Raw genomic sequence first — 25424 nt, 5'->3', positions numbered from 1 at the left:
ACTACCTTTTAACAAATCCGCTGTGCAGGATAAATGCAATTAATCAATCAGCGTGTTATCGGTTAATCCTTTGATCAATGTTTGTTTTGTAACTCAGCTGATAATTCCTCTTACTGCACTTCCATGCACATATTACATAAGATGTAATACATTTGCCACATCAGACATCCATTTATAATGATGAGTATTTACTCCAGACACAAGAAATGCCAAATGGGAACCTTTGTCGGGTAATCTGAGTGGTGATATCACTAATTATACCTGTTATAAATTCATTAACTGACCATCAAGTGAATGATGACAAATAACATCTGTAGGTTTACCACAAAACCTGGGTTACAGCAAGAGAGTAGTAATCGCTGTGTTGCATGCAAGTTTGATTGCCTGCAAAAAAACCTGACACTGTTTTGAGGATACGAACGGAACTTCATTGTTACATAAGAAATATATACATAAGCATTTGCTGTGTACTTAGTTAAAACTGTATATACCTATGTATCTAAGCAAAATTTCTGATTTTTTGCAATGGCAGTGTGGGGTGTTTAGTTTATGGATTCAAATATATCAAATGTGTGTTTTGATATCATAGCATACGTCATAGACATCATATTTTTACATGATTAAATATCGAGGTAAAAAACACAGAAATAGGCTCAAACTGGATCAGTCACTATACCATCAAAACATTTGAAAATCTGAAAAAGCCTACACTGCTGGGATACTTTATTACAATCAGACAAGAACCACCAGGGATATTTTCAAATAACGACATCTGATGGGCATCCACCCTTCCTATAAATGTCCTACTGATTAGGTTGAAGAAATTCTGCCAAGGTGGACAGTAGCCCAGTCCCCGTCACGGTCGAGGAAGAAGGGACTGACCATTTTGCAGCTAGGTTTCGTAATTAGACTGTTGGCTGGAAACATTGATCGCTCTGGATCAGTGGCCCTTTAACACCACAAACAGATTTGTTTGAAAAAATACCATTGAATAATGTGTGAAGTATAAAAATCGTTTTGCTTTTCATAAATTTTAATCCATTTTTAATTACACATTTTTACAACCAATGCAGTACCAAAGTTGTGAAGTAATTATCCACCCTGACATATTTCCTGGCTGCACCTCATTATCTTTGCCAGGATCACATTCTTCAATTATAAAAGTGTAAGGATGAAAGTGGGAATGTTACAAAAAGCTGCCCACACTAAAATTGAGAACTTCTCAATAATCTTAATATTATTATTCTTGGAACATCGGGCCCCGATTTCTTGAAACAAACAAAGTCTGACTTTCGACTCAGGTTAATGCATTTCCCAGAATGAACTGGAATCGATATTAAACTCAAATTTAGTAGACAATTTGAGTTTGGGATATAGATTTCTTAAGTTGTTTGGGCTTTTTTATTGGAAAAATGCAGTTGAGCTAACAATTCATCTGTTTCAAATTGTCAAACTCAGTTTGAAATTTGAGTAAAAACGTAAGTTTGTTTTCAAAAATCGGGACCAGGTCATTGAAACATCTGCCCAACAAAGTCTGTTAAAATATGATACTGGTCAGCAGTACCAAGGATTGTGACAAATATCTTTATTCCATCACACAATGGAGCATAATGGACAGGATGCATGTATTCAGGATGGTGACTATATACATATGCTGCTTGGATGATGGTTCAGTATCTCTTCTTCTTGAGAATATCAGGCCGCCAGTTGATAGGATGTGACTCTTCTGTCTGAAATACATTGAAAACAAGCTGCTGTATAATGTATGGGTTTCAAGCGAGTTCTGGAAAAGGTCTCTAGGGACCTATACTGGTTGTAAGGGGAGATTTGATTGGACAGGAGGTCAGGCTGAGTGACTTGGATGATAGCGTGTCATCGTACGGCATTGCTCCTAACACCAACCACTGGATCGACAGGTGTGCATACTTACTGAATCTGGCGGCACAAAACAAACATTGTATTTGTATGCTGTTTAATGCAAAAGTTAGCAATTTTACAGCTATATAAGAGCAGTCTGTAAATAATTAAGCCTTGACCAAACAATCCGGTTATTAAAACGCAAATATTATGGGTGACAACTTCTTTTTTATTGTATATCACAACGTTTCTGGGCTGTTCCTTGCCCCTTCGTCAGGTGAATTGTAACAAACAAGATACATCAATGAGTATATATACTAAATGTACAAGAAGCCAGTGCTGCATGTATACAGGGGTGGAAATAACCCATTGCCCGACGCCTGAGTCCAGTGTTTTTTTCTGTTGGGCAAGCAAACTTGTATATCACACTGTACCGGTGTCCAGTTGACTTTCCAATATTAATTATGTTGTTTATTTAAAAAATCAACAAGAAAACGGACGGTATAGTGGAAAAATTATCAGGGCAAGTGATTTTACATGTGCCACTGTACCGGAGTACACTAGCAATTTTAAAGTTATTTCCACCCCCGATGTATATACAATAAATTGGATAAGAAACGGGAGATGACAGAGTGAGATGTACTGATAATGGGTATTGTTTATACAAGAGAAGAGTTTATACAAGAGATTAGCAGATGTGGGTAGAAGCCAGTAATGAGCTAATTGACAATAAAGAAAAAGTTGTCATCCATAATATTTGCGTTTTACTTGAACACCAACTTCTAAATGCCTCTCAAGAACCTAATCTAGTTATTGATGTCATAAGCATCAATCTATGCAATTGGGATACGATGGCATGCAGCAACCAGGTCAGTGAGCCTGACCACCCGATCCTGTTACTCTTACAATAAGCTGACAGTTGCCGAAGATCAATTTTAACCCAGGTGGTATAGATTGAATATTTCTCATATGTGGCATAAGATACTATTTGCTGAATCCCTGATGATTCACCTGTCACTGCACATGGTGATAACTGTTTTATCAAGTTTGCACAAATGCTGACCTGGATATTCTTGGGTTTCCTAAACAAAACAACTAATGGCATAAGCCTCAAACATAGATGAAATAGGTCCCTTGAATTCTATGCTTGACATAAGCGGTAAATTAGCTTAGTGGTTAGTTTTGAGGAAGAATCATTTACACACACACAGAGATGGTTTATTTGTTTGTGAGTGAGTATGGTTTTACGCTCCTTCTACAGAAATATCACAGCTGGGGAAACCAGAAATGGGCTTCACACATTGTGCCCATATGGGGAATCGATCCTGGATGAGCCAACGCTTTAACCACAAGGCTACCCCACCGCCCGGCTATATGGTGGTGGTACACACACAGATGGTATATGCTCCAGCTATGTGGAGGTGGTACACACACAGATGGTATATACTCCAGCACAGATGGTATATACTCCAGCTATGTGGAGGTGGTACACACACAGATGGTATATACTCCAGCTATGTGGTGGTGGTACACACACAGATGGTATATACTCCAGCTATGTGGTGGTGGTACACACACAGATGGTATATACTCCAGCTATGTGGAGGTGGTACACACACAGATGGTATATACTCCAGCTATGTGGAGGTGGTACACACACAGATGGTATATACTCCAGCTATATGGTGGTGGTACACACACAGATGGTATATACTCCAGCTATGTGGTGGTGGTACACACACAGATGGTATATACTCCAGCTATATGGTGGTGGAACACACACAGATGGTATATACTCCAGCTATATGGCAGTGGTACACACACAGATGGTATATACTCCAGCTATATGGTGGTGGAACACACACAGATGGTATATACTCCAGCTATATGGTGGTGGAACACACACAGATGGTATATACTCCAGCTATATGGTGGTGGTACACACACAGATGGTATATACTCCAGCTATGTGGAGGTGGTACACACACAGATGGTGCATGGGAGGCGCAGGAAGGAAGCTGCTGCTACATACCGCTGTATCATCCTCCTTATATATCTTGATGGTCTTATCAGCTTCTGCTGTGATGAGTCGTGTTCCGCTGTGGTCAAACTGGACAGCAAATATGCCGGCCTCAGAGTCGATGGAGCCTGGCTGTACTGCGGCCTGTAGACGCTGGAAGTTGTAGCCAGTCCGCCAGTCCCAGAAGTGCATGGTACCATTATCAGCTGAAACACACAGCACACTCATGGAGACACAGTGAGATGTATATACAAATGACAACTTTACTTCACACCTAAAACACACTACAATGCCAGACTTCTAGAACCCTCAAGTTCTAGAAGCCCTAAATATTCTAAATATAGAATAACCAGTAGCTATGGGGTCATGTGGTCACAGTGCTAAAGACCAGAGTCCCGTTCCACAAAGCCATCTTAGCGCTAAGGTGATCGTAACTCCTACACTTACCCAGATTTTTCAGAGGTGTCAAAGACGTGAAGCTTTTTGTATTTGTCCAACAGACATACAAACTATTTTGTTATAGTGTCTAACATATTTCTGTCAAAAGAGTGAGTGAGTGAGTGAAATGGGTTTTACGCCGCTTTTAGCAATATTCCAGCAATATCATGGCGGGGGACACCAGAAATAGGCTTAACTCATTATACCCATGTGGGGAATCAAACCCTTTTCTTCGGCTTGACGAGCGAATGCCTTAACCACTAGGCTACCCCACCACCCCTCTGTCAAAAGAAAACATCTTGATGTGTTTATTTGCTCATTTTAAATATGAATGTGATGCTTATACAAGAATCATGAGAACCTGTAAGATTTGAAGTCAAATATTTGATTTAAATATGTGACGTTGCTATGTAGCTGATGTAAAATATCAACAAACACCTCGATGTGTTGATGTCATCACTGACCTGCTGACACCAGGATGTTGTCGGAGTTGACTGCCAGACTGTTTACAATGGCGTTGTGTCCGGACAGATTCTGTATGAAGTTGCCATCAGGGAACTTCCACTGCTTGATGTTGTCCGGCGATGCTGATGCGAAGGTGTACCTACGCAGAATTAAAACATGTTCAAGGCATATTCATTGTAAACTTCATCAAAACAAGGGTTCCACATATCATGCATTGGAAGTGAGGAGACAATTATTTGAGCGAAATATTCTTAAGCACTACGTTAAACCCTCTTTCACCTCACCTCACTACCTCAGGTCATGAGGGTATTATCCACTACTCACTGTGTAGGATGCAGGGCCAACCCCCTCACACTCTTCTTGTGGTTGGTGAGCGTCACCTTGGTACGTCCTGCCGCCAAGTCCCACAGTCTCACCGTACAGTCATGGCTGCCTGTCACCACCTGGGACAACACACAGCAAATGTCAAACTAACATGTTCAGCAATAATAAGATGTCATTATAGTTTACATTGATACACTGATGTCCAACTTGGGTAGGTGCTCAGCGGGGCTAACTATGATTGTTAACATGATCAATGGATCAGCATCCACTCAAGTTTCATTCTCAGCGTCCTGGGGACATGCAATCCTAATATTATCTGTTAACTGGTTGTTGGGAAATTTATACAAACCTGTAGAGGTTATGAATTCTTTGAAAAGTCCTCCTTGGGGTACATATAAGCATTAAAATGTCCATTTTAAAAACCTACGACAGTTGTAACAATATTTCAATAAAATATTTTACCAAACAAAAAACTCGTTATGTTTAGTGAGACCACCCCTACAGGGCCCTGCGGAGGGCCCCCTACAGCCAAGAGCAGGTAACTCTGGCTGCGTACCTCGTACCTCACTTTTCATGCTGTCGTTGACCTATTCGGTCATGCATGGTCCAGATTAAGCTGTAACAATTGTTTCACCATATACCCATATAAAAACCTGAAGCACTGTATTATACCTTACAATCATACACATGACAGGCTTCAGCTGTTGAAGAAATAGATTAGATAAAACAGCCATTTTAGCCTTGACTCAGTTAAAAGTTGCTAGCATCACCTCCCAGCAGCCATATCACAGAGTTTTGTACACCGACCTGTGGCTCTGCTGCCTGGCACTTGACGACGGCGACGGTGTTCTGGTGGCCTACCATGGTGTGTACACAGGCCTTGGTCCGCATGTCCCACACCTGACAACACACACAGTCCGTGACTAGTATTGTTACTGAAATGTCTTAATCATACATACGGTCATTTCCTCAATTCATTTGTCTACAATGTAACCATGGTTACCTAACCACACAGTGCCATTCCTTGGCCCTCAAATGTCTACAATATAACTATGAGAATCTATCCTGACAGTGATATCTCATGGCTCTAATATCTGCTCTAATATCTGCAATGAAACTATGGCAACTTATTCAGACAATGCCATCCTGTGCCTCTAATATCTACAATGTAACTATGGCAACTCACCCAGACAATGCCATCCTATGCCTCTAATATCTACAATGTAACTATGGCAACTTATTCAGACAATGCCATCCTGTGCCTCTAATATCTACAATGTAACTATGGCAACTTATTCAGACAATGCCATCCTGTGCCACTAATATCTACAATGTAACTATGGCAACTTATTCAGACAATGCCATCCTGTGCCTCTAATATCTACAATGTAACTATGGCAACTCACCCAGACAATGCCATCCTATGCCTCTAATATCTACAATGTAACTATGGCAACTTATTCAGACAATGCCATCCTGTGCCTCTAATATCCACAATGTAACTATGGCAACTCACCCAGACAATGCCATCACATGCCTCCAATATCTACAATGTAACTATGGCAACTCACCCAGACAATGCCATCATATGCCTCTAATATCTACAATGTAACTATGGCAACTCACCCAGACAGTGCCATCCCATGCCTCTAACAGTGCCATGGCACTTATTCAGACAATGCCATCCTGTGCCTCTAATATCTACAATGTAACTATGGCAACTCACCCAGACAATGCCATCCTATGCCTCTAATATCTACAATGTAGCTATGGCAACAAATTGAGACAGTGCCACCCTTTGCCTCTTATATCTACAATGTAACTATGGCAACTGACCCAGGCCGTGCCACCCTTTGCCTCTAATATCTACAATGTAGCTATGGCAACTGACCCTGACCGTGCCATCCTTTGCGTCTTATATCCACAATGTAGCTATGGCAACTCATCCAGACAGTATCTACCATAGAGGGTGCTATACCTTGACTCTTAATATCTACGATGTAACCATGGTAACCTACCCTGAACGTGCTTCATCCTTTATTATTTACAATGTAACCATAGTTACCTACCCTGACAGTGCCGTCTCTGCCGCAGGAACACAGGATGTCAATGGTGGGGTGAATGTCCAGCGAGTGGACCGCACTCAGGTGACCATGATAGTGACGGATAGCCTGAGAAATATACAAACAGTTCCTTAACATACAGAAACAGATGTAGGAGAATATAATCAGGGATGATCAGGTCACCTGAAGCCAGGGTAAGCTTCTTTAAGTGACATTTTTATAAGTTGGGAAGTACAATATAGGCAAACTTTAGGGATAACAACTTCTTAATTTCATTGGTACGATGTTTTGATACAGGTTGTTGTACCATTGTCAGGCAGGAACAAGACAACGGTACAAGAATCTGTATCAAAACAATGCACTCACAAAATAAAGAGGTTGTTATCCACAAAGTTTGTATCAAGGTAACCTTGTCAAAATCTAAACCTAACAGATTCACTGCCTAGTCATCCACCTTTCTGCAAAAAATGTATGTGAGTTAGTAATTAAGGGCTAACATGTTTAACACCATTCTAAACAGTATTTGAGTCAGATCATTGTGTGTCATGTTTGGTGTTTGATGTAGAGGACAATCAGATGTGATGCAGGTCTCCGACGTTTACCAGTCTGGTAAAGCCTATGAGCATTGGTATGGTGTTTACAGGCCTAGAAACATATGGAGGGCGGCCCTTGACACAAACTCACAAACGTAAGGTTTGGCCATTCAGGGAACACAACTCTTCTGGTGAATGTGTGAGACGCCTCAAACGACTGGGACACAAGGGCCCCTTCATAAACATATACTACCCATATACTACTAGTGTAAATGTAGCCATTTACTTCAGTCAACTGTTCTAAACTTGATTTTGCAAAATGGTCCATTCAGTTTAAAGGTACTGTTTACACATGAACTAATGTATTGTAAAACAAATTTGTAACGTTGAAAAGATTGTTGTCATGAGTTCAGTAAATGTTGAAAAGCAGTGAAAATTGGCGAATTCTTAACAAAACTTTACATCAAAACGCAACTGTTCACATGAACGATCCTCATACAATTCATCTGCATAAAGTTTGCAGTTGGTTCCCCAAAGTTAGTGGAGAAATTCTTCTTCGATGTAACCATATAATATGCATAACGTATAGTGAGTGCTTTAGGTGAGTCTAAACTTTTGATGGGTAGTATATAAAAACAATACCATGCAAAATATAGGAGTCACTAGATGTACAAGATTCTGTACCTTGACCAATAGGACATTTCACAGCTGCTTAACCATGCTTACTGTACACATAATGAAATACTTGACAATTGGAAATTTTAATATAAATTGTATATTTATATACTTATCCTATCTCATAACTTGCACCTTTCTCTCTTGCTTCGACTTTTAGTGGAACGACTGTAAACTTTTTTCCATAGGCCTCCTTGTCCATTCGCCCATGCACCCCATGCTGCTCTCCTTAATTAGCTTCCTAGTTCCTAATAAAGCTTGCAGCATGCTCCACTAATTGCCCACCTGACTACCTTGAATGATCATTCTCATCTTGGAGCCAACGTTGAAATCTGAGAAGTGGGGGAGGCCGGGCGGGCGTCCATCGCGTAAGATAAGATAAGTATATAAATAAACAATTTATATTAAAATGTCCAAATTTTTAAACTTATCCTATCTCACGACTTGCACTTATCCCACGGTTGGACGGCAGGCCGCAGATTACCCTTCTGTCTGGACAGTGCAAACAGCTGGTCTTGGAGCTGTGTGGACTGATGACAACCGTAGATAGCGATGTACAAGGGAGGCCCATTATGCATGCACGCAACTCCTGTGCTTGTAGTGGGTTCTCCGGAACCCCTTGGCTTACTAAGCACAATGAATCCCAGGGAGATGGGTGCTCCTGAGCGATGTGGTGTTCGGCCGCAACCTTGTACAAGACAAGGGACTCATCGTCGTCGAGACTAGTGCACGAGTCTCATGAGGATTGGAAGCGGCTGGAGGAGGCAACCCATCATCAGGCCCAAAACTGGTGGACAACGGGGGAAAGGTAAACATCCAGTCCGGTTGCCCTGGCAGTTGGTTTCTCGTAATGAAGTCCCAGCGGAGACCCAGGAAAGCCTTGCCATGCTTCTTCCGCTCGAACCGCACCCAACTGACATCAAGCGCATGCAGTTCAGATATACGAACAGCAGTAGCCAAAGCTACCAGGAAGAATGTCTTGAATGTCACTTGTTCGAAACCCTTGTCTTCTAAAGCTTCATAATCTGTAGAAATCATATGACGAAGGACGACGGACAGATCCCAGGCCGGAGGTCTGAACTTCCTCGACTGGTCAGAGAGTCTATAGGAGCGTAGTAGACTCTGCAACTCGGGAACAGTGAAAATCTTTGAGCCCGTGGTGGTAGCCAAAACCGAGTTGATGGCGGCTAAGTAGGTAGCTAACGTAGTACCCTTGAGTTTCTTAGTAGTGCGGAGATGCGGGAGAAACTCAGTAACGACCTGAGCCAAGGGGGAAGTGGGAGATGCAATTCCCCTAAGCTTGCAATAGTCTTCAAACTTCTTCCACTTGTTGTCATAGGAACGGGTTGAAGTACGATGCGCTGAACTGATAGCTGTGGCTACTCGGCGAGAGTAGCCCTTAGCTATGAGAGACCCGTGAAGATGCGCTAAACGTGTAGATTGAGGGTCTGAGGTGACCCGTGGCGCAGTTCTGAGTGAGGGTGAAGAAGTAGGTCGTCCCGGTTGGGAAGCGGTACTGGGTTTGGCACTGCCAGGCTTCTTAGGTTGACGAACCAACTGCTCGCTGGCCAGAAGTGTGCGACCAAAAGCAGTAGTATGTTGCTGGTGGCCAATAGTTTCTGTATTACTTTTGGTAGCAGAGCTGGAGGGGGGAACGCGTAGGCATTGAGACCCGCCCATGATATTGCCAACGCGTCGAGGTCCAACGCCAAGGAGTCTGGGATTGGTGATACGAACTTTGGAAGTTGGTTGTTGAACCTTGTGGCGGACAGATCTATTTGAGGCCGTGATAACGGGTAGATCATCAAATGAAAGATCTGGGGCAGTAACTTTCACTCTGTCAGGGACGGTCGGTTGGATCGAGACAAGGCATCGGTGATCACATTTATTACCCAGGGAATGTGTCTGGCTTGGGCTACAATGATGAGTGAGTCGATGACATGGAAGAACCTGATTGGATCAACAGACTGGTTGATTGAAGCTCTGTTGCCCAATGGGAGATGGCTTGAATTACCGCCTTGAATTCCAGCTCGTTTATATGAAGTACCCGTTCGTCGGATGACCACAGCCCGGCCACTCGGTGGTCGAGGAAGTGAGCTCCCCAACCCATGAGGGATGCATCGACGAAAAGGGCATCATAGAGACTCCGGCGCAAACATTCCATTCGTCAACCACCATTGAAGGACTGGACAAAGCAGTTCTGGGAGGCAAATTAGTTCCTTGGGATTGTCGGCCTGAAGGTACGGGCGTAGAAATCGCTGTATTGGCCGAAGTTGGAGCTGGCCTCTGTACGTTAAGGCTTGTGCTGACGTCAGAAGGCCCAGTAGCTCCTGCCACTGTCGTAAGGTTCTTGCCTGAGACAGTCCTGGAGGAATGCATTGCTGAATCTTTATCCACCTGTCATGAGGTACGAACATCATCCCCTGACGAGTGTCGAACAGTGCTCTGATGAATTAGAGTTTCTGAGTCGGTATTAGTTCCGATTTCACGATGTTCAACAGCCACCCTAACTGTCTGAGCAGCGTGGTGGTGAACTGTAGCTGGCGAAGCAATACGATCAGATCCTGTTGAGCCTGGATGCAATCGTCTATGTAGCTTTCGAAGGTGATCCTTGAAAGTGGAGGAAGCTTGTTATGGGCTTGGCAATTTGGGTAAAAAGCCACGGGGACGTGGAAATTCCAAATGGTAGACTTTCCATTGGTAGTGATTCCCGTTGAACACGAAACGAAGGTACTTCCGGTGTTCTGGATGTATCGGAACGTGAAGATAAGTATCCTGAAGATCTAGGCTGATGAGGAAGTCTCCCTTCTTCAGGATGGTGCGTAAAAGGTTGAAAAGGTTGAGGTGGTGGAAGCAGGAATCCGGCATTGAACAACTTCATATTGAAGATGAGCCGGAGTTTGTTGGAATTTTCTTTGGAACCAAGAAGATGGGGCAGTAGAATCCTGGAGTGCCGGGCGATGGACCTAGGAGCTTTATCGCGAGTTTGTCTAACAGCGTACCTATTGTGGATTGCAGAGTCTGAAGCTGGTCCACAGGATATGAGCGATGAGCCGGATGCTACGTCAGAGGTCGACTGCCAATAATGGGTAGCTGATAGCCGTGAAGTAGCAGGTTGGTGACGTACGGATCTTTGAGGATGGTCCAATTCGGGGCGAAGATCTGCAATCTCCCGCCTACCGGAGTGTTGTAAATCGGAACGACTGGGGGCAGGAGGTCCCAATCGTGCGATTGTCTCAAGCCGTCACTGCATCCCGGCGCTGGTCCCTGGGACAGAGTTGGTCCTGGGGGAGCGACGGGAGGAACCACCACGGCGAGATCTGTTTCCTCTGCCACGGCCTTGAGTGGATGCGCCACGAAAAAGATTGTGTAAATCCGGATTAGTAGGGGTGAACTGTGCAGTTCGACGCTGGTTTAATGAGTGCTGGAGCTGTGACTTCTGAATCTTTAACAGTTCAATTGAGACTTGAAAGTGGGTTTCTTTATCAACTTTATTAGATACTTCTTGGATGCTACCATTGAAGAGGGAGTCAACAAACCAAGGCTGGCGAAACAGTTCTGTTTTAAATCGCTCCTCCCATGAAGAGATGTTAAGGGGTCCACGTCGGCAAACAGCAAGAGTGTAGCCCAAAAAATGAGACAACTGATCCTGGATAATTTGGAACTGGTCCAAAGCTAAAGTCATGCATCCTCAGATGTAAGCGTCTTGATCAGAGTAAGTATGCTCCAGAGCAGTGTTAACAGTGTCGACTGCTGCAATCACGCAACTAACAGATGGCAACGTCTTTCTCACGGCTGAATCCATGTGAGCCAACTCTCGGTCCTCAATAAGGTAGGGCGAAGCAGCTCGTTTGCCACACAGGGTTCCAATATCCTCATCAACTGTTGGAGCCGTTGAGATTTTTGTTAGGGCGTGGACATGAGAGGTAGAAGGATTATACCTGGGAGTAGAGAATCCGTCCTTAATTCGTTTCAGGCTCTTTAGTGTACTCATTTAGTGTACTGGATAATTTCAGAATACAAGGTCGAGGTGGTAGGGTGATGGTAGACCAATCTCGGTTCCTAAGAGTATAAGAGTGATCCAGGTCATCTGCTGAAGTACTCAAGGGAAGTTGGAGCTTCTCAACAATCCAAAGGAGTACCTGAGGTGTCTCAACTGCTGCAAAGCTACCCCCAGGGGTAGATAACTCAGAGTGAGCGGGAGATGCAGGCATGGCTATTTGGACTGGATCAATCTCAGGAGGTGGACCAGATGAAGAGCCAGGAGCTACCGAAGACGGATGGGCTGGAGTAGACGGCTGTATTTGGTTCCAGGCTGAAGTTATGGCCCTGATCTTCATATTTAGATCCGGAGTCGCTGTAGGAGTGGAATTGTTATCAGGTTCCCATGACTCAGCGAAGATCCTAGAGTGAGTCGAAGGATTCTCAGAGCGTGTAGACGGAACATCGTAAGAGACTGTAGGCCTATAAGTGGTATCAGAGCAATGATCACCCGAACGTCGGTCAGAGGAACTGTATCGAGATCTCGACGTGGTAATTACCGAAGTAGGTTGGTAAGCCAGTGATCTGGATTCCCTAGTATGGCTAGGTGATCCGGTATGATATGAAGAACTAGTCCGGGTCGCTGTAGTTCTAGTTGGTGATCTGGTTCTGATTGGAGCTCTGGTTCGACCATCTGAATAGGATCGGCCATGAGATGTGGATCTGTAGTGTGATCCCGATTGGTCAATGGCTCTGTAAGGTGATCTAGATCGTATAGGTGACCTGGGTTGGTAAGATGATCTGGATTTGTAAAGTGATCTGGATCGATTCGATGCACTAACTGGAAACTGTGATCGTGATCTAGATCTATAAGGTGATCTGGATCGAACAGGTGATCTGGTTTCCAGTTGCGATCTGGCTTGATTTGGTGATCTGGATTGGTTAGGTGATCTACTTTGATGTTGTGATCTGGTGACCTAGATCGGTCCTAGATGATCTGATTGGAAGTTGTGATCTGGATCCATTCGGTGATCTGGATCCATTCGGTGATCTGGATCGATTAGGTGATCTGGATCGGTCCGATGATCTACTTCGATGTTGTGATCTGGATCGGTTCGGTGATCTGGATCGGTTCGGTGATCTGGATCTGTCCGGTGATCTGATTCAAAGTTGTGATCTGGATCGGTTCAGTGATCTGGATCGGCTAGGTGATCTGGATCTGTCCGGTGATCTGATTCGAAGTTGTGATCTGGACCCGTTTCGTGACTGTGATCTGGATCGATCCGGTGATCTAGATCGGGCTTGTGATGGTGATCAATGAACTGTAGGGAGACAGTTGGCTGGTTGAACAAGGTTGGCCAGGCTCCAAACAAACTGAGATAGTCGAGGGGATATGTACTGATGATCTGGATGATGATAGTGTCGATCTAAGGTCCATTGGTAGTGTAGATGGGACAGGCAACGAAGAATTGTCGATCACAACCACCCGCGAGTGATCTGACGCTATGGAAGGAGGTGATTGATGCGTACGTAATAGGTGCCGAAAGTCCTCAGATAAGTAAGAATCTGATGAAGCGTCCATAAAATCCTCTTGAACCACAGACGTCACTCTCTTGCGTGAAGGTAGAATTTCTGTCGCTGTAACTTGATACGCTTGGCGGGAGTGGGATCAGATTCTGTTGATTTCCTGTCCCTATCGGCGATTCTCCGGGGGAGCAAACACGAAGGTAGGCCTTAAAATCCTCATCTTTTAGTGAATTACACTTGTCACATCGTTAGTTCCAGTTACATTGTCCAATACAGTCACTGCAAGAAGAGTGAGGGTCGAGGGACGAATAATTCGTCTTGCATTGAGCACAAACTTTCCTTTTCCTTGACACCCCATGATGTTAGGGTGAAATAATGTCCCTAATGTACAGCACGTCCACACAGTCGTGCAACAAGAAAGAGAATGATCATTCAAGGTAGTCACGTGGGCAATTAGTGGAGCATGCTGCAAGCTTTATTAGGAACTAGGAAGCTAATTAAGGAGAGCAGCATGGAGTGCACGGGCGAATGGACAAGGAGGCCTATGGAATAAAGTTTACAGTCGTTCCACTAAAAGTCGAAGCAAGAGAGAGAGGTGCAAGTCGTGAGATAGGATAAGTTTAAAAATATGGATGACTCTAAGGCTGCCTTCCTGTACACATAATAAAATACTTGACAAATGGATGACTCCAAGGCTGCCTTCCTGTACACATAATGAAATACTTGACAAATGGATGACTCTATTACAAGGCTGCCTTACCTTATTGTACTCCAAGTCCCAGCACTTGACCTGTTTATCTTCACCACAGGAGAAGAGGTATGGTTGTCGGGGGCTGACTGCCACCCCTCGGACAGCACTGATGTGACCAGTCAGAGACAACTTCAAAGTTCCTGTTGCCAAGTCCCAGATCTAAACACAGCAGTTTCAGATATGCCATGACTTACTTCCCATCAAGTCAAATGAAAGAGGAGGATAAACGGTTAACTGGATGATGAATATTATTACACCATGCTGACCTGCATTCTCTTCCCACAGAGGTTACTTGTCATATCTTCATACGAACCTCTGTTCTAATACGGCCCTTTCATGGTGCGAGTGTTCAGGATTCGTGATTGGTTGCAATCAGATTTAGTTGTGCAATCAGCGACGTTGTTTCAAAAGTGATCATTCGCAAGGCCTCGGTTATTTCCGTATGCTTAGGGAAAACTAGAACCTCTTTCCCTGCGTAATGCGCAAACGTTTCTTATAGACAGAACTCAGTCATGTGAATAGCGGATCAATGGCGTCTCCATCACCCTCGTTGACAACGGACAAGCTAGCCATTAAATGTCTTGTGTGTCACATCAACACAAGTTCCTGGCAGAGGAGGGATATTTGTGACCCAACATTTGCTTGTATTAGTCAAGTTGATGTAACACGTGTCCTGATTGGACAGAAAGAAGGGAGATAATTGTGTTGCGATTTTTTGCCGCTAGGGGATTTTACGAGAACCGGGAAATATGACCATATTAGAACAGAGGTTCGTAGGAAGAAATGACAAGTAACCTCTGTGGGAAGAGAATGGCTGACCTGTAGTCAGCTAAATAACTCATGAAGGGAACCACTTTTTCATAGCTACCCGTGCTGACCCTGTCTCCTAATCAATATAAATTGTCAGCCTTTTGACCTTACACCTATATTGTCATACATGATCAATTTTGAGAAATTCAGCTTAACTAACCTTGGTGAATCAAAGTAATGAATGAGAACAACAGAGTTATCTGCCCACCTTGATGACTCTGTCTCCAGCTCCGGTGACGAACCATTCATTCCCTGGTTCCACAGCAATACACCTCACCCAGCCCAGGTGACCACTGATTACCTGAAACAACCACAATTACAACACTAACAAAGTTGTTTCCTGAACTCCTGAACTGAAGAGTGAGTACAGTTTAACGTTGCTTTTAGCGATCTTCCAGTAAAATCTAGGCAGGGGAACACTAGATACATTGTACCCATAAAGGAAATAGCACCAAGGTCTTCAGCATTTCAAGTGAACGCTTTAACCTCATGAGTACTCATGAATCAAGTCAGATACACAAATATTGATGCAATTGTTCCATACCTGAACAATGCTAAATTCTCAAAATTTCAGATGCTAAAATATGAGGATAGGTCAGACTAAACGTAAATCAATTTCAACTGTTAAAATATTGAAAAATACCAAGAATTACTCAAATATCTGTAAACCAGAACAAAACTGTCCTGTAGAATCTAAACACTCAGAGGGCGGTGGGGTAGCCTAATGGTTAAAGCGTTGCGCTCGTCACGCCGAAGACCCGGGTTCGAATCCCCACATGGGCACAATGTGTGAAGCCCATTTCTTGTGTCCCCCGTCGTGATGTTGCTGGAATATTGCTAAAAGTGGCGTAAAACCAAACTCAGTCAGTCAGTCAGTCTAAACACTCAGCCTTGATAAACCAAAGCACTTCAGGGTGAACTGTACAATCACAACATGGCTAACCTACATTGGGCAATAGTGACCCTACTGTCAGCCCTCAGTAAACACTGTAAGAAATGACAATCATTTTCTTCATTAAGTCTGAATGTTGTTGAGATAATGTATTCATTTGATTATTTCAGTTCAAATATATATGGCTAGCCTCCATACCCTGTAGAGTTTCCATGGGGGATGCCATTGTGGTTTGGGCATTGTGGGAGCCTTCCTTGGCACTAGCATCTGTTGTTGACCCACACTGATGTTCTGGAACACAAAGTCAGAAATATTAACATGTATCTCTTGTACAAAATTTCGCATAGGGGAGATAACCCAAAAGTTTAACACAGAGATTATGCCTATAACCTTATCAGCTTATAAGTGGGAAAATATAAACAAAACTACCAGAACAACAGTATTTTTGTTGGAAAAGAAAACTGGTGAACTATCAACAGATGCAAGGAGGAGTTACTTCCCTTTCTGCTGAGCTTTGCAGCTTACATAATAGTTATTGTTGTGTGAGCATGTCTTGTTTGTTTTGTTTGTTTGTTGTTTAAAACAGCACTCAGCAATCTTCAAACCATATGACGACGGTAGGTAAATAATCAAGCAGGGCTCCAGATAATTTTTCAACATCAGGAGTATGTACTCCTTATTTTTTCAATACAGGAGTACTGGAAAACCTTAAGAGTACATTTAGAGTACTGAATGGGATTTAATGGAGCACCAGTAATCTTGTGTTTCATTTCATATATGCACGACAACATTGCAATAATCAATAAACATTACATTTTCAGATAAATACGTCTATAAAGGATTCTAAGACCGTACACCATTGCTGTGGTGCGTATCTGCTACGTTTTCTAAATTATTTCCTACCGTATCGTGCTTATTTTATATCTGTACATACGCCGATACAACCCTTATCTGGAGCCCTGAATCAAGTATGGACCAGACATAATACGGAGACTGACATAATGAGAATCGATCTATTCAATGCATCAACCAAATCAGCAAGCCTAATCACTTGATCCCGTCAGTTTACTTCTTGAGTGCAAATCATGGCATGGTGCAGGCGAACTAAGCATTATAATCTTGGAAAAACTTTAAACCCTGGACAATAGGATCTCGCACAAACAAGGGATGTAACTCTGTACAACCGACTGTGTCTCCATGATGTTTGTGACAGTGTGAGCAGGGTGTTGTGTTAGTTGAATGTTTATGTAATGAGTTGTCATTATTGTGTAGCTGTGAGCATTGTGTGCAAGATGCTAACACTGGGAAATATGACATACTCTTGAAGTGGGATCCATTCTCTCTGAGAGACCAGCATTTTGCCGAATTTCATGAACACTTGCACCAGATGAAACACTTGTTTGTCTGAAAATACAACATTCTTTGGTTAACATGGTTAGACGTGAAGCTAAAGAACCTCCAATGTTCATGGTAACACATGTTGAATCGAAGGAGAAACTGTGACTGGAACTGATGGGCTAGGAACTTACCAAGTACACAGGTGGTATCTGGTATCTTGGCAACAGTTTTGCACTCAATAGTTACTCGATCAACAAAGACTAGATCAAAAAACATGTACATAAGAATATATAATCCTTAAAAATCATCACAAATTAATGATGATAATAACATTAGTGTATATTGACATGTGGGAACGATGCTATACTCCATACTCTATACTGCTATACTGAAAGCAGCATGCACGGCTAGATACAGTTCGTACCTTGACTGTTCGTACAGCATGATCTCTCTGCTTCCAGCACCACTGGGATCCATGTGTTGTGACGTCCCGTCTGTCAGCTGAACACCTGCAATTCCACCCAGCCTTTGAAATTTGTCTTTCTAAAGATTAGCACTAGTGAAAACCTTATTTTGCGTCTTCAGAGTATGTAGATAGTTATGTTTCAACAAGATATATTATGCTTGATAGCTTTACACCTTCTGTAAATCTTATCTGATTCAAAGCCAAGTTGGAGCATTGAAAACTCAGACCTCCATATGCTACTAGGATTGGATTTTACTTGTCTTCAGCCAAGTTTAGCCAACCATGAAGATACGAGTTAGAATTGTTCTTCAGTAACCCACACTTTTCATAAGAGGCTGACTGCCAGGATTTTCATCAGTCATTAACTTTTTCAAATCTTTATGTTCATAACCTTGCTGCTATTTAAATATGTATCAAATCAAGACCCAGAATATAGTTCAAGACCAATCAAAGACCAAACGTAATGAGCTGGGACCCATAACGCTTGTATCCCTCTATGGAAGGATCACTGACACATAGGTGGGGCATCACGCAAACCCTAAGTAGCTGAACAAAACACAAACCTGGTCCATTTGGGTAAGGATGTGTTCCAAGCACTCCTGTCTCTGAATCTGAAATAACATTAAGGAAATAGCATTTGGTTTGACCACTATCATTAAAATAGGATATACATCAAAGGCAGTGTTGTAAACTCCCCAAAATTTCGGCCAGACAACTAGTCTGGTAACTCTTAAAAGTTACCAGACCAGCTGGAAAGTTACCAGTCCAGAATTTTCAGGATTAAGATAAAATATAAAGGAGGTAAATAGGAGGAGGGAACTGTTTAATGTCAGGTTATTGTCACAATAACACGTTTTTAAATGTTTTTAGTCATTATATACATTACAAAATTATGCTGATTCAACAGCCAGACCATCGGGCGTGCAACTTTTTAAAACTGACCGTCCGGTCGCAAAACAGACCGTCCCGGACGGTCGGGCAGGTGGGAGTTTGCAACGCTGTCAAAGGTAGTAACTGATTAATTCTCTATCATGTCTATTTTCATCATAATGATATTGCTTGCATTTCCAAAAGTTTAAATTTTGACAAATATCCCTCACCATGGTAGTTACTTTCTCCGTATGGTCGAATGACATCTCTGGAATTCATCGCCTTTCTTCCTCCTTCCTTTGGCAAGTCCTTCACCTGACCATAATCTGCCCGCAGTTTACAAAGTTTCCAGTTTTTCTCACTGAAAATCAAAGTTCTTATCATGAATTCTGAACATCTATATCATGCATATGAAACCAGGTAACCAGTAAGAGGAATATTCATCATGATGTTCATGATCAATGCTTGACTAACCAAAAAACAACCAGTCAAACGACAATAATTATAAAGAATTTATACTGTTTCAGTTTTATCCTGGGGCGGTGGGGTAGCCTAGTGGTTAAAGCGTTGGCTCGTCACGCCGAAGACCCGGGTTCGAATCCCCACATGGGTACAATGTGTGAAGCCCATTTCTGGTGTTCCCCGACGTGATGTTGCCGGAATATTGCTAAAAGCGGCGTAAAACCAAACTCAGTCAGTCAGTCAGTTTTATCCTGCTTAAAGGGGCACTGATCCAGAATGATTAATGTTTCCAACCAACAGTCTAATTATGAAACCTAGCTGTAAACTGGTCAGCCCCTGCTCCCTCGACAGTGACAGACACAGGGACTCGGCTACTGTCCACCTTGGCAGAATTTCTTCAACCTAAACAGTCAGACATTTGGAAAGGTGGATGCCCGTCAGATGCTATTATTTGAAAATATCCCCGTAGTTCTTGTCTGATTGTAATGAAGTATCCCAGCAGTATAGGCTTTTTCAGATTTTCAAATGCTTGGATGGTATAGTGACTGATCCAATTTGATCTTATTTCTGTGGGTTTTTTTACCTCGATATTTAATCATGTAAATATATGATGTCTATTACCTATGCTATGATATCTAAAACACACATTTGATATATTTCAATCCATAAACTAAACAACCCCACTTTGCCATTGCTAAAAAAAATCTGAAATTTTACTTAGGTACATATAGTATGACCAGAAATTATTGAGAATTTTAGGAATATGTTTAATTGGATTTCTAGTATAAACAACCTTGACCAGCTATCAAGTGCTTGGTTTCATTCAAAAGAGACAACTCTGTTAATCCCTTTTCATTAGTTTGTGAAGAGTTATCCCCCTTTGTTTACTTGCTAGCAGATGACATTTTCAGTGATCCTCAGTATGGATGATTTAGAGAAGAGGAAGTTGATTTTAGAGTATTATAACAAGTACATCAGATCAGCTTAAGTGATTTCAAGTAGAACAGGCATCCCTTTGTCCACTGTTTATCGTGTTTTGAAAAATATTGCAAATGGATATGGCATTGAGCATCAGGGAGGCACAGGTAGGCCCAGAATATTGACTGTCGGTGACAGGAGGCGGCTTGGTATTCTTGTTTCTAAAAAACAAACGAAGGAGTTTAGAAAACTTAAGGCTGGATATGATTGATAGAGGAACTTTGGCTGTCTGTAAGGAGACAATTAGAACTGAGCTGCATGCAATGGGTTGGCAGAAAAGTCGAGGAATTCCATCACCGATCATGAAACCTGAACAAAAGGAGCGAAGGTTGAACTGGTGCTTACAGCATAGAAATTTTAACTTAGACAATGTGATTTTCTCAGATGAAAGTTCTGTGTGGCTGTTTCCTAATACACTGAAATTCGGGACAAAACAAACTCAAAAACCTTTGTATCAGCACCCAAAGTACAGTACGAAATTTAACGTGTGGGGTGGCATATCTGTGTTAGGGGCAACCCCCCTCTGTGTATTTGAAGGGAATATGAACAGTGAGCGGTACACAGATATTCTCAAGGGACATTTACTTCCATCTGCTCATGTGTTCTATGGAAATATTTGGATTTTCCAGCAGGACAACGACCCAAAACATCGTTCAAAGCATTCACAGGCCTGGTTTCGGACCCAAAATATGACATTATTAGATTGGCCAAGCTATAGCCCTGACCTCAATCCAATAGAAAATGTTTGGGGACTTATGAAGGAAATTGTCAATAAGAAGATCTGACAAATATTGCTGACATGAAAGAAGAGGTGATCCGATATTGGGACAGCATGGACCACGACTTTCTAACTTCTTTGATCAGTAGTATGCCCCGCCGCATTAAAGCCTGCATTGCTGCCCATGGTGACTTGACAAAATACTAACTGTTCACCTGTCTTTGAATCTGGAGTTATGTTCTGCTAATATTCACATTTGATACATGAGTAATGAGTGAAAAAAAATATAAAAAATTACAATCTTAAATTCTCAATAATTTCTGGTTGTACTGTAGGTATATACAGTTTTTAACTAAGTAAGCAGCAAATGCTTACATGTATTTCTTATGCAACAATGAAGTTCAGTTCGTATCCTCAAAACAGTGTCGGCCCATAGGATGTTTTTCAGGCAATCAAACTTGCATGCAATACAGAGATTACTACTCTCTTGCTGTAACCCTTGTTTAGTGGTAAACCGACACATGCTATTTGTCATCATTCACTTGATGGTCAGTTAATGAATTTATAACAGGTATAACTAGTGATAACACCACTCAGATTACCCGACAAAGGTTCCCATTTGGCATTTCTTGTGTCTGGAGTAAATACTCATCATTATAAATTTAGGTCTGATGTGGCAAATGTATTACATCTTATGTAATATGAGCATTGGACAGCAAGAGGAATTATCAACTGAGTTACAAAACTAACATCGATCAAAGGATTAACCAATAACACGCTGATTGATTAATTACCTGCACAACGGATTTGTCAAAAGGTAGTGTTTATGTATGTAGATTTACTAATCTATACTAAATACACCCTGTCGTAAAGTGTCTGTGTAAAAACAACGTCCTTCCTTCAAAGGATTAACCACCAATACATTGATTGATTGCTCATTATTGGCTAACTAAATTGCTTTTTTAAAGAATGGCGGACATCATGCAATTAGTTGCCAGGTGTGGTTGAGCAACCAATGGGACTATACACCAATGTGAAAAACCTGAAATGATAGATCACTTTTTCGCATATTAGATTGTTAAAAGACACATGACATGGAACAGGATTCTTTGTCAGCTGCAGATGCATGGCATCTCATTCCTTTATGTGGATATTGATGGATACATTCCCCGAACAAGGTAATAGCCTGATATTGTTGCTATAACTTTAGTCTGTTTTAATTTTGATATTTGCCTTTTGTTTTTATTTATTTGTTATGGTATTCAACAGAATCATTTTGTTTTTGCCGTGAAGTGTAATGAGACAGACAACATGCTCTAGGTCGCACTTAGGGCGTGTGTGTGAAATATGATAATAAACTAATCAGGATTATGAGGCAAAACATAAAGACGTACATTGACTGCGTTATTTCAGTCCTAACATTTTCTACCACTGGCAGATAGTTAAACTTCGAAATGTTTTCATTTGTTATCAAAATAATGAAGATAGAGTAAAGAAGATTTCATCTTTGTTGATCGGCCTATACTTATACTATCAATTTCGCATGAGGGTGGCGCAGCAGAGGTAACGAACCAGTCATGAATTCTGGGATATCATCCGGGTACTCACTGGGAGAAAACAATAACAAAAGCAACAACCAGTCCACGGAAATTGCTGTGGATCAGTGCACGTTTAAGTTTGATATACCAGAACAATACCTGTTTTCCTCTTTACCAGGTGCTGTCCCTTGTTCTGATAGAAACATATCATGTGTTCTCTTCAAAGATCTGAACACCAGTGTGTGGACAGAGTGCTTCTGGACCTCCTACAACAACAAAAAAGATATGAAGTCTCGATATAAACATCTCTTACCAGCAGATTACATTTAATACTGCACTAATTCAATTGTAAACAGTGCACTGTTCTTGTGTTCTCAACTTGATTCACGCATAATACACAGATTTGAAAGTATTAATCGTGATAGGTGATAAACCACATGCACATGCCGCGTATACTATCAAAGGTTACTGACTTTCTACATCTCAAAACTTCCCATCTAAAAATTGCACCTACGTCTTGAGCAAGAGTGCGCGAAAACTGGTGGTGTACAAGAAATGGACTCATATTGCTATATATCACTTTATTGGTTTAATATAGTGTAACCATTTTGTGGAATAACACCTCCAACACACACACAATGATCCTTACCTCGGTCATTTTGAAAAGAATGGAATATACAGCGATTCAAAGAAGCCGGTCAAATCGTCGTTTTCCTCACGTTTTGTTTTGTCCACCATTCGTTTGACGACTTCCGGTTACGAAGTACTACTAAAATACGGAAGACAGGTTTTTCTTACACGCCAAATTACATTGTTCAGACACATCACAACAAGCATCTCGGAAAACACAGCTTTGTACACTCGATTATACGTGAAGAAAATATTAATTACAGTAAAACTAAACACTATAAGAGAAAATATACAAGTGGAAAACATACAGGCGTAAACCATAATTATAAGATATGATCCCAGATAGCATTCAGACGTTGGCCCAACGTTGGCAATGGTTTTGCCAACATTGCCAAGGTTGGGCCAACGTCCGAATGCTATCTGGGATATAACTTTATTATCCCGGAGGAAATTTGTTTGCATCAAAACGGTCTCAAAATGAATATATTCACAAAGATATACACAATAATTACATACTCAAAATGAATGCTGTTTACACACATATACGCAAAAAAAATGACATGATTCAATACAATTAACCACATATGTAAAGAGGCAGAATAATTCCAGTAGTTACACATGATGACAGTGTGCGAAATAGCCACTTGCCCGCTAGCCCGTGGCACATAAAAATCCAGTCGGACCAGTAAACACCATAGTCACTGGCCCGACTGGCTGGCGAATATGTATGGGGTCATTTTGTAAATATATCACTCTCTCCTACTTGTTAAGTTATAACACACTTTTAAATCATGCTATCATGAAAAATGTTCATCATATTAGCAGTTTAGAGATGAAACCCGTATCTACATTCAAATTTCGAACTAATGAATTATATTTTGTGGCCTAGTATTTTTCAGGCATAGCTAGCCCGACTGGCTAGCAAATTTGGAAACTGCATGACGATGATTCAAAACATTTGCTGCATTCACGAATTCTGGATGTTATGAAAGACTGTCGAGCTCTGTTTAAGGTAAGGTAATGAAAAGCGGCGTCCAGTAGATCAAAATGGTGAGATAAAATATGGGAACTATCAATTCTAATTTCAGTTGCCTTTTTGACTATCTGGCGCTCATAGTTAAAGGGATATATTTAAAAAAACATTCCAGGAATTTTGCTGGCAGAATTAACAATTTTGAAAAGATATTTTTTGTTGCGAGCAGACAGACCCCCATACCAACATAGAAAAGTGTAGGTCCACACACTATGAATAACGGTCATTATGGTTTTGTCAATAAAAATGCTTCTTAATCGGCCAAGAAAATAAAGTCGCTGTTTGCCTTTGTTAGTAAATGTGATCGATTTGTTTTGAAAACGAAAGTTTTGAATCTAAAATGACGCCGAGATATTTGTACAGACTGTAATAGTCCACTGTTTCAATTTCTGCATTATCAATTTATAAGAGGATGTAGAGGTTCCTTATTTCTCCGAATATCAACCGTGACCATTTCCTTAGTTTACTTTACAATCAGCAAAAGAAAATTGTCTTCACACCAAGATAGAATTTGTTCACTGCCTTGACGATTATTTTCAAAATCAGACGTTAGGTCAGTAACAGTGGCGTCATCTGCGAATTTCAAAGTAAACACGTCATATAATGACAAGTAACAATCACTGGCATACACAATGAAGAGTAAGGGTGAAAGAACACAGCCCTGTAACACAAATGCAACAATATCTAATCGTATATGAGAATTGACAATTATGACATGATTTATATATATAAACCCATGATGTTTATAGAATATTTTTGAAAATTTACTAAGATATGAAATTTAGTGGTAATATTGTCTCATTGTTTGTAACGACGCACGTTTTGCCTTCTGGGTTTACTTGACCATGGATTTGATGTATCAGTCATCATTCTGTAGATGGTACAGTCAATCTGTGTAACCAGTCATTTCGCGTATGACTAAATGAATCAGTCATCGTGAAGTGCCTTAGTCTGCCATACAGACCCTGAAGTAAATAAATCCATGAAATCCCAATCAAGTCTAAAATGTAGCAAGTCCAGATTTCGAAAGTGAAGACAGTCTCAGGGCTCCTTTT

At 41.6% G+C, this 25424-nt stretch overlaps 1 protein-coding gene across 1 annotated transcript; it reads right to left on the bottom strand.

Annotated features, from left to right (window-relative positions):
* Positions 1 to 1015: 1015 nt before the first annotated feature.
* Positions 1016 to 23460, bottom strand: LOC124262911 (pleiotropic regulator 1-like). The gene is made up of 15 exons (XM_046697507.1): positions 23356 to 23460; positions 22866 to 22972; positions 19241 to 19371; positions 18704 to 18751; positions 18099 to 18183; positions 17656 to 17740; positions 16535 to 16627; positions 15653 to 15745; positions 14644 to 14793; positions 7174 to 7275; positions 5912 to 6004; positions 5105 to 5223; positions 4780 to 4919; positions 3890 to 4083; positions 1016 to 1730 (listed from the first exon to the last, which is right to left on the bottom strand). Exons 1-15 carry the CDS (start codon positions 23362 to 23364, stop codon positions 1671 to 1673), a joined length of 1509 nt encoding a protein of 502 aa, XP_046553463.1. The 5' UTR covers positions 23365 to 23460; the 3' UTR covers positions 1016 to 1670.
* Between the last annotated feature and the right edge of the window lie 1964 nt (positions 23461 to 25424).

The sequence above is a fragment of the Haliotis rubra genome, unplaced genomic scaffold (genome assembly GCF_003918875.1).
Source record: "Haliotis rubra isolate DU_JTF1 unplaced genomic scaffold, ASM391887v1 Scf86, whole genome shotgun sequence".
NCBI lineage: Eukaryota > Metazoa > Mollusca > Gastropoda > Lepetellida > Haliotidae > Haliotis > Haliotis rubra.
Note: the sequence above shows the minus strand (reverse complement) of the source record. Positions and strands in the feature narration are given on the sequence as shown.